This window comes from Zingiber officinale, chromosome 9A (genome assembly GCF_018446385.1).
Source record: "Zingiber officinale cultivar Zhangliang chromosome 9A, Zo_v1.1, whole genome shotgun sequence".
NCBI lineage: Eukaryota > Viridiplantae > Streptophyta > Magnoliopsida > Zingiberales > Zingiberaceae > Zingiber > Zingiber officinale.
The window spans coordinates 66864025-66874181 of record NC_056002.1 but is presented as its reverse complement, the minus strand read 5'-3'; the positions used below and the strand labels follow the sequence as shown (position 1 = coordinate 66874181).

Here is a 10157-nt window from a genome sequence, read left to right as displayed (position 1 = left end):
TTCTTCACCACATATTGGACATGCATGATATCCTTTGACAACACAACTTGACATGTTCCTATATGTAGGAAAATGATCATCCATAGTAAAACAACTTTAAGCGAGAAAATTTCCTCTTGATATGCATCATATTGATTAACACCTTTATCCCACAAGTATTTTAAGCCATCAATTAGAGGTGCTAAGTAGACATCAATATCTTTTTTCGGTTGTTTGGGACCAAAAAATCAACAAAGTGAGTATTATAAATTTTCTCTTCATATACAACCTTGGAGGAAGGTTGTAAGTGATCATTACACTTGGCCAACAACTATATGCATAACTCATCCAACTATGGAGATTGATCATATCTGCAGATATAACCAATCTTAGATGTGTTACTCGGAAGAAAAATCTGGCCAGTTGTGATCCACTACTTTCTAAGAGGGTGCATCAGCGAGATGATGCAAGTATCCATCACAGATTCTTTTATTAGCATACCAAGTTAACTCCTTAGATAGAGCCTTGTTATGAAACCATCTTTGAAATCTTAGAATAGGTGGGAATTATTAAAGGACCTTTGTAGGAACTCCTTCATTTATCATAAATTTTTACCCAACTTCCACCTTGACATCCTACAAATAGGACAAGTGGTAAAATCCTCATAATCTTTCCGGTATAAGATACAATCATTAGGGCAAGCATAATTTTCACATAATTCATCCCTAATGCACATAAGCTTTTCTATGAATCATACAAAGATCTAGGCAATTCATTGTCATTTGGAAGCATTTTCTTGAACAAACTAAGTCGGTGAAACTTTAATCACTCTAACTATATTTTAACCTTCAAGTTATATAATTTCATAAGTGAAGATAACTTTGTAAATTTAATACATCCAAGATATAAAGATTTCTCGACATCTTCAAACAACTTCTGGAATTGGTTTAGATTCTCAGCATAACTATCATATGCAACATATATCATATCTATAGGTTCCTTGGCAAAAGATTTGTGTTCATCTTGCTTTACTCGATAACTATCATTCATTGAGTTCCCAATCTTAGACCTTTCACCATGCCAAATCTATGAATGATATGTTAAATCTATACCATTACAACACAAATGTGCCCTTATAGTGCCAACATATTTCTTCTTTAGATTGCCACATCTTGCACATGGGCAAAGTATTGCATTTGGATCGTTAGCGTTTTTTGTTACAAAGTGCAAGAAAGACTCTACCCCAATCTCATATGCATGTAGTAATTTATTCTTTGATGTCCATTCTTTGTCCATTACTCGTACAACTAAGTAACCAACAATGAGTCAAATCTTTCAAAATAGTCGTAAAAATATGACACATTGAATTAACAGTGATGCTAACAACACAAAATTATTCTGGCTAATTATGTTGGAATATATCTATTAAATTTATTAAATTATTATGGTAAAAGTAGCTAAATTAATTTTAATTGTGACAACTATAAAGCAGTAGTTTTAAACATTCAACATAGACATAGAGATCAGAGGAGTATACTTTGATGCCTAACACGCTGGAAGCATTTTATAATAAAAGACCATGAGAATATTAATCAGGAAAAAAAACTTCTAGTTGCAGAACATGTGACAATATTTTGGATCAATTACCAACCACTATAAATAAAGGTTATTTATGAAAAGTTTTTGTGCTAATTGACACATTAAACATAATTGAATCACCCAAATACCTGTGCTTGAAGTTTAAGCATATGACTAGGCCAATTTTCATCTAAATGAATGATTACATAAAAAAATCCACGAGGACAAGCTAGCTAAAATGTAGGCATGAATATCACTTGTCCCCACTTTATTTAGGATACATATATACCTTAACTTGTGATTGAGAATCAGTGGAAGATTATAAATATTTCAAAAGTAATCAAATAAAGCATGATAGCTCTCTACTTTTAGGTAAAACAAAGTCCATTCGGTTAGGTAGATCACTATTTTGCACTTAAAGAAAAATTATGAGATTCAAACTAATTTGAAATTAGAACAAAATTTTGAATAGTTCAATTTCTATGCTTTTAGACAAACTACAATAACATCTCTAGGAATATAGAAGAAAACATGATGCAATCTCAGGAATACAGATGAACACATGGAAACAAATTTGAAATGAGATTTTGACACATAAGCATTTTTACATTCGTAAGCTTCAACCAAATCAAATATAAAGAGATTTTATAATTTTTTTTAATGGTCACATAGAACTATCTAGAAGAAGCACCTTTTACAGCAATATCTGAGTTATATTAGTGGTAACTATGGACTGTGAGAGTGTCGAGTTAGACCATAGGTGGAGAGGGTAAGAAAAACGTTGAGAGATAGGCGAAGAGATCATAGGTTGGATGGAGATGTGTTTTGGTGCTTAGGGTTTGGGAAGGCATTTAGGTGCTTAGGGTTCAAGAAGAAAAACACAAAGGGGGGGGGGGGGGAACGTGAAGGTGTTTAGGCTCAGACAGTTTTTGGCCAAAAATTTTTAGGAGAAAATGTGTCGGCAAAGGAAAATAGGAAGGGAGAAAAAAGCGAAGGTGTTTAGGTGCTTAGGGTTCAAGAAGAAAAACGTGAAGGGGGAAAAAGGCGAATGCGTTTAGCTGCCAATGGTTTTTGGCCAAAAATTTCTAGGAGAAAATGCGGTGGCAAAAGAAAACACGAAGGGGGAAGAACGATGAAGGAAACAAGCTATTGTCTATTATTATATAAAAATACAAAATACATAATGGTTATTAAAACTATTGTCATAGCCCTAAAAAAAGCTCAAATAGATAACTATTTTTAAAAAACTATTGTCGTAGCCCCAAAAAAGGCACATATAGATAACAGTTTTAAAAAATCATTGTCGCAGCCTCCAAAAAACCGCACAAAGATAATGATTTTTGTTCAAACCATTGTAAAAAAAATGATTTTGGCATAAAATTGTCATCTTTTGAGTATTGTTGAATAAGAATTTTCTTATAGTGATCGCTTCGTCTCCATGCTTGGCTAGTACCAATCGGAGACAAAAGATTGTTGCTCGAGGAGTTGTCTTAAAGGTATTTCGACATGGATACCGATAGAGGTTAGCCTTGTGAGGCTAACTATGTGTTGTATACAAAGTTTGATCACGAACTTGCTTGTATAACTTCTAAATAAAGGTTTTAATTCTGCAATTATGTTTACACATGTGTGGAATGTGTGTGTTGTAACAATTTAAAAAATTATTATGTTTCTGTTGCTTGTTTATAAATTAAATTTTTAAAAAAGAAAATAGAGACTCCCAATAGATCAAACATTGAAACCCTAACTCGAGTCAACTCAAGCTTGGTCAAACTTAGCTAGAGGTCGATTGCACCAATACGAATGATGAACATGATAGAAGAAAATTTCTATTCACCCCCTCTAGCGAAGCTAATGGTCCTAACAAAAGTAAGACTAGGGTTAGATAGTAGAGGGTTAGGTTATGATACTATTGTCAACCTTAATCTTTATAGAAGATTATAGTCCAAACCTCTAAGAGTGTATTTGGTTGAGGGTAATTCTTAATAACTTTAGTTATCCATCCAAGATTATCAATGAAAACACTGTTTAGTTTAGGTAATCGATGATTCCCGAGTAATATTTCATGCCCGATACACCAACAAAAGGGCATGCAACCCGAAATCGAAAAACCTCAAAAAACTGAGGTTTTTCAATTGATTCTGGAGTTAACAAATTTTTTTACTAAAAATACCCTCCGATAAGAGAAAAACATGAAAAGTATAAAAAATAAAATAAAAAAAAACTTTAAAAAGAAAAAAAAACATTAAAAAATAAAAAACATAAAAAAACATAACAAATTTTAAAAAATAAACAATAAAAAATGTAAAAAAATAAAAATAAAAAACATGATTCCCGGTCAGGTTCTCACAGATCGGAACCCCAGTTCTGAGACACCTGGGTAGACAGTCGAGGTGGCACCTGACCAACCCTTGATGGGTTAGGCTTTCATGACCTGGATGTACCGGGGCCTAGTGCACTCAGTAAGCTAACTCCCGGGCAGTCGACTCCCGATCGGCTCTTAGATGAGCTCTTTACAGCTCTTAGCCCCTCCCATAGTTTAGGCCAGATAGTATACCTGATTGATCCTCCCAAGCTGCCTTATTTATACCTGATCAGGACAGAAGGCGCTACGCGACAACAATGTCAAGGAATTGTAAATGCCTGTCAGGGAATAACTCTGAAATGTCATAGTATATTCCAACGGTCTGCAGTCACCTTTGAATGGAACCTTCCTTTAGTCCACAGGAGGATGCCACGTGTCCTCCATCACCCGACAAGTCCTGACACCCGACATTCTCTGACATCAGTCAGGCTCCAGAAGGTACGCACTATCATATAAAAAGGGTGGTCCTCTCTCTTACGCAGGGACGTGCTCTTGCACATTCTCACTTGTCTTCTACTTTCTTTCTACTTTGTATAATGTTCTTCTGGGGAAAAAGTATCTGACTTGAGCATCGGAGGGTCGGCTCCAGGGGTTTTTTCCCTGGTTTCTAGTCTCTAAAGCCTGTGTACCTGTCTGAGTGTACGCAGAGCTCAGGTACCGCCAGCTGAAGCATCATCGCCCGTTAGTACCACGTAGGAGTCCATTCTTGAGAGCACATACGAAAAAAGTGTCCTAGTCACCCCTCCGTCAACGCTAGTAATAATCATCATCACGGATATTAGTTACAAAAAGGGTAATACAGTAAAATCTTAAACTAAGTTATTCATTAAAATCTTCAAACAAATAAGTGTTTGTTACATTACCTAGATTGAATCAAGCAATACTTTATTATGTTTTATTCTCCATAATGTTGGTTATGTGATTACCTAATAATCACATAACCAAGGTTATACATAATAACTTGAATCAAATCCTCCCTAATAAGTTATTGGATCTTGTGGATTGTGGGTTATAGGGCGTTTGTGGATCATGTCCAATTATAAACCTCAAATGCAATTAACATCACTAGAGCCAGTCACGTAGGCTGAATATAAGTTGGAAGAGGATTACTATCAAGGATATCAAATAATTTGGAAAGTTTTAAATGTTGGAAAAAATGATAATGGATTTTATTAGTTAACCATAACCATAACCATAACCATAACCATAACCGTAACCATAACAGAGAATTATTATTACTACTATGAATAAACAAAATATCAGACATTAATTGCGAAAAGCTAGGAAACATGTTTCCTAAAATTACCCACCATAGAAAACTGCCAAACTAGATCACAAGAACAATGCCAAAATGGTTCGTGATTGTATTTTGTTTGTATTATTTCATTTATATTTTCGCTGCATATTAATCTTTTATAGATAAGCATATTAATACGTGTTATAATGAGTCGGCCTAAGAGATGACGTGACGGTTAAAGTCAAGGTGACATGATAATCAAGGTTAATAAAGGAGAACACCTCTCCATCTAGCTTTGTTTGGTTGCCCAGCACTAAGGCTTGCCTAATCAGCCAGGTTGGAATCCAAGTCGTGCAGGAAAAGGTCAACCGACACTTAAGTCGGTCAAACATAAGTGGTTTAGTGATTTACCCTTGAACTAAAGATATAGTGTGCTCGGTAACTCAATAGTTGATCGAGTTTAAGGATGGTCGCCCTTATGGACTGGCCGAAATGACCGACCCACCTCGCATTCATCCTTAGGAGCATCTCTACATACGCCCATTCGATCTGACTGCTTGTCAGCCCTATGAGTATCTGTTCAATAATAGAATCGAGCGGGTTTATATGACTCCATACCCTTCCCTTCAACTTCTAACTGTAAGATAACTTTATAAGTCCAGTCAGAATGCCAAGTACACTTTACCTACAAGTTATTATATACCTGCCAGGTAAAGAGCTGACAGGGCTTATGGCACTTTGGCTCAAAATACCGCAAAATACAGACTGCTCCTCTCATGACACAATCTCATTTCTCTAGAAGTTTGTTATACACCCGGCCGGACAAAAGACTGACTGGGCCTAAGATGTTTATCTCCATATTGCTGCCCGGATAGATCTATAACACACACAAGTTACCAGATAGATTTCCTATACGCCTAGGGTACCATATTATTTCTCGAACGGATTTCTACACAACCTTCAATATATAATAAAGCAGCTTAATGGGAGGGCATGCGTAAAGACTGTCGGCCTTATAGGTCGGCCTGGATATACTCAACTAATAACATAATCAGAGAATCCTAACAATCTCTTAGAATAACAACTATTTGTCAAAGAATATTCTTCTACAAACTTCTTCAGGGGTCATCGTGTCTCCCATCAGTAGACCATTCGTAGTAGCATATTCCTTCAGTAACCTCAGCCATAACATAAGGTATAAATGACAAAAGAAGTATACATGTAGGTAAAAGGAAGATTCCCTGGATAATCATTATACATTGCTTAGGTTGTGTACTTCCCTTTATCTAACAAACTCTGATATACTTTGCCACCTCATGATTGTTGAGGTTATATGAAGTGGTATATAAAGGGAGAGTCCTCTCCGTGGTGAAGGTATGTTCTCGGGACATTTACAACTTTACTCTTGCATATACGTTCTCTACTATTCTTCATTCACCCTTCCGGACTTATACTGACTTGAGCGTCGGAGGGCCTTTGCCAATGACTCCCTTGGTTTTTAGGCGCTGATGTTTTGTTAGCTTGTCTCCGTGTGCGCAGGAGCATAAGGAAGCTTTTTCGTCATGTAAAAAATCTTCCAATCAACCATCAATCCACTGTACCCATTGCGTTTTCTCTTTAATATTTTTTAAACAGGATCTCATACATGAATAATGAACACGAATATATATATATATTATTCATACGAATATATATATATATATATATATATATATATATATATATATATAGAGAGAGAGAGAGAGAGAGAGAGAGAGAGAGAGAGAGGGGTCATGATACTACTGTCAACCTTAATAACCTTAATATTTATAGAAGATAATCCAAAACCCAATCTTGTAGATGGTTGGTTGTAAGGCGTATGCGAGTCATGTCCAATTATAAAACTCCAACTGCAACTGCACTGAGCCGAGTCACGTAGGATGAACATGATAAACTGAAAGAGGATCACTATCCTAGGGTATCAAATAATAATAAAAATTTGGAAAGTTTTAAATGTTGGGAAAAAAATATGATCTGGATTTAATTAGTTATCTATAGCCATAACAAGAAGAATTATTATTACCACTATACATAATCATAACCAGAAGAACCGCCAAACTAACTAGCTCACAAGAACAATGCCAAAAAGGAAGCGGTGCCAACTGCAAAGTAGAGATTAGATTCCTTTCTTATCATTCATTGCCATCTAGAAAATAATATAAAAAAGAGAAAATAGTAAAAACCTAAATCTTTTGCTATCCAAATATAATCCAATTCGCTGTGAAGAACAATTGTTTTTTGATTTGTTCCCCTGTTTCCATGCCTTCCTTTCCTCCTCCAAGGCTTTACCATTTTTGGCCAATAAATTTAATCCTCTGGTCTTAATCCTTTCTATTTATTATCATCTTTCCAAAGACGATACTATATATATATATATCTAATCCTCGTTGTTCATTCCCAAAAAGCAAGCAGCGAGGACGAGAGCAATGGCGATGCACAAGGTTGTCGTCGGCGTATTAATCATGGTGGCGTTCGCGGCCACAAGCGAGGTGGCGCAAGGGGAGTGGGACACTGCCGACGCCACCTTTTACGGCGACATGTCCGGCAAAGCTACCATGGGCGGACCTTGTGGGTACGGCGATCTGTTCGCGCAGGGGTACGGACTGGCTAACACGGCAGTCAGCGGCGTGCTCTTCAACGACGCCGAGACCTGCGGCGCCTGCTACGAGGTGAAGTGCTTCAACAACACGCAGCACTGTACGACAACGATCGCCAAGATGACGGTGACCAGTCTGTGCCCGCCCGACCCGAAGCTTCCGGGTGGAGGACTCTGCCAGCCGCCGAAGAAGCACTTTGACATGTCGATGGCGATGTACATGACGCTCTCGAATTCGCCGTACGCAGGGAGCATCCCGATTCAGTTCCGGAGGGTGCCGTGCGTGAAGACGGGCGGGATCAAGTTCAATATCAAGGGGAACCCGTGGTGGTTCCTGGTGCTCGTCTACAACGTGGGCGGCTCCGGTGATGTGTCGGCAGTTTCGGTGAAGGGGTCGAAAGATGGGAAGTGGATAACGATGGAGAGGGAATGGGGGCAGAACTGGCATGTGATGATGAAGCCGGAGCTGGTGGGGCAGGCTCTGTCGTTCCAGGTGACCACAGGCGATGGCAAGATGGTGGAGTCGGATGACGTGGCGCCGGCGAACTGGCAGCATGGGCAAATCTTCGAAGGGAAACAGTTTCCAACTAATTAATTGATAGAAGGAATCGACGGATCCTTTATTGGATACTTCATGTTTATCTCAGAATAAATAAAATGTTTTTAATATCATTATTCATCTTAAGTCATTAAGAAGATAGATGACTTTCTTGATTCACTACCGATTAAATTTGAAACATAATCTATACATTGTTCCTTTGATATTGCGCTGAGTTTTTATCCTAAAACATATAACATTCTATATTTTAACCATTGCATGATCCCAAGAGGACAGTTTAAGTTAGGTTACAGGACTTTAATATGTGTGTCTAATGTCCTATTTACTTTAAATGTAGATCCGATATATTAACGATCCCCTAGTGTCGATTCCATAGATATATAGGGAGGTATATGCAGGTACACAAGTGTCAGGTGCATGGTGGGGTAAACTTCAAGTCATTAGTTCCTGAGAATCGACTCCTGACTATTACGTCAGAGATGTCATGTGCTCACCGTCTGTGCTACACTGTCGGAGCATCCTATTTACTCTAAAGTGCGGATTAAAAAAGGATGGATTGCACAAGAGTCGAGATACTTTCTCGTTTTTATTAATACCAAAAATAAATGAGGGATGGATTTCAACTCTGGTAGTTGATTAATTTTATGCCTTTTTTTGTCCCCTCCAAATCAAACGGAAGCACGGTAGACGAAAGTGTTGGACCCCATGGAGTTTTGATATGATCAACCAAGTTGGTTAGGTCCTGCTGTGTGTTTGATCCCTGTGTCTGAGTGTGCAGGAGCTTAGGAGCGCAGGAAGTCGAGCGGAAGACGCAGCTAGTGAGAAGGACGGCACGGGAAGGGAGCCGACAGGCTCGGTGCGTCCGAAGGACGAGAGAGCTGCGGAAGAATACTCCGGTGGACGAGCAGAACGTACGCGGCGTTCGAGGGACGAGAAGCCGGACGGAAGCCTGCTCGAGAGGAAGGCCGAAAATTGGATTCGGATGAGACCTATTTCGGTTAGCCGCAATCACCCAACCAAGTGAAGCTTCGGAAGTCAAAGCAAAGGAGAAAATGTGCTGGAAATACAGCTCAAGGCGCCTCAAGCAGTATTTGAGGCGCCTCAAACCTTTGAGGCGCCTCAATCAAGCTTGGAGGCGCCTCAAACATTTGAGGCGCCTCCAAGTTTGTTTAAGGCGCCTCAAGCTTGGTCAAAAGAGTCGTTCGAGCACGGATAGAGTTCTATCCGGTCAAAAGTCATGGAGGCACCTTCAAGGCTTATAGAGGCGCCTTCAACCCTTGGGATAGAATTTCCAGGGGCTATAAAAAGACCCCTGGACCTAGGAATCTGATAACAATTCTATTGGATCGAAAGCGCTAGAGGGGGGCGGGTGAATAGCGCTCGCGACTTTCACTCTTTTCGGAATCGTAAAACACGAGTAATAATGTAGCGGAAATAATAAAACGCACAAACACACAGTAAACACGAGAGGTTACTTCGTTCGGAGCCTATCTCAACTCCTACTCGAAGGCCTGCGGTCGCTGACCGCTTTCGGTGGGCAACAACTATAGTTCGTAAAAACTATTACAAACTAAGTAGAATTTAAAGAAGTAAAAATGGCAGTTATACCGACAACAAAAGACTAAATCTGAAGCTCCGGGTTGTCGGCGTCTAGTTGAGACTTTGTCAGAACGTTTAGTTAGCAGCAGGTTGCAGAATGATTGCTTGTGCGAAGTTGTCTTGAGCTGCTGGTCGAGACCCTCTTATAAAGGGTGTCCAAGGCGCCTTAAAAGCCATCCAAGGCGCCTCCATGCTGGCCGAGTCA

General features: G+C 38.8%; 1 protein-coding gene across 1 annotated transcript; it reads left to right on the top strand.

Moving 5' to 3' along the window:
• Positions 1-7624: 7624 nt before the first annotated feature.
• LOC122019249 (expansin-A23-like) lies at positions 7625-8389 on the top strand. Its single transcript, XM_042576739.1, has one exon. The coding sequence runs from the start codon at positions 7625-7627 to the stop codon at positions 8387-8389; it is 765 nt and encodes a 254-aa protein (XP_042432673.1).
• Positions 8390-10157: the final 1768 nt, after the last annotated feature.

What these genes read in the sequence shown, in the direction of transcription:
- LOC122019249 (XM_042576739.1), top strand. Translation starts at nt 7,625, where the DNA reads ATGGCGATGCACAAGGTTGTCGTCGGCGTATTAATCATGGTGGCGTTC.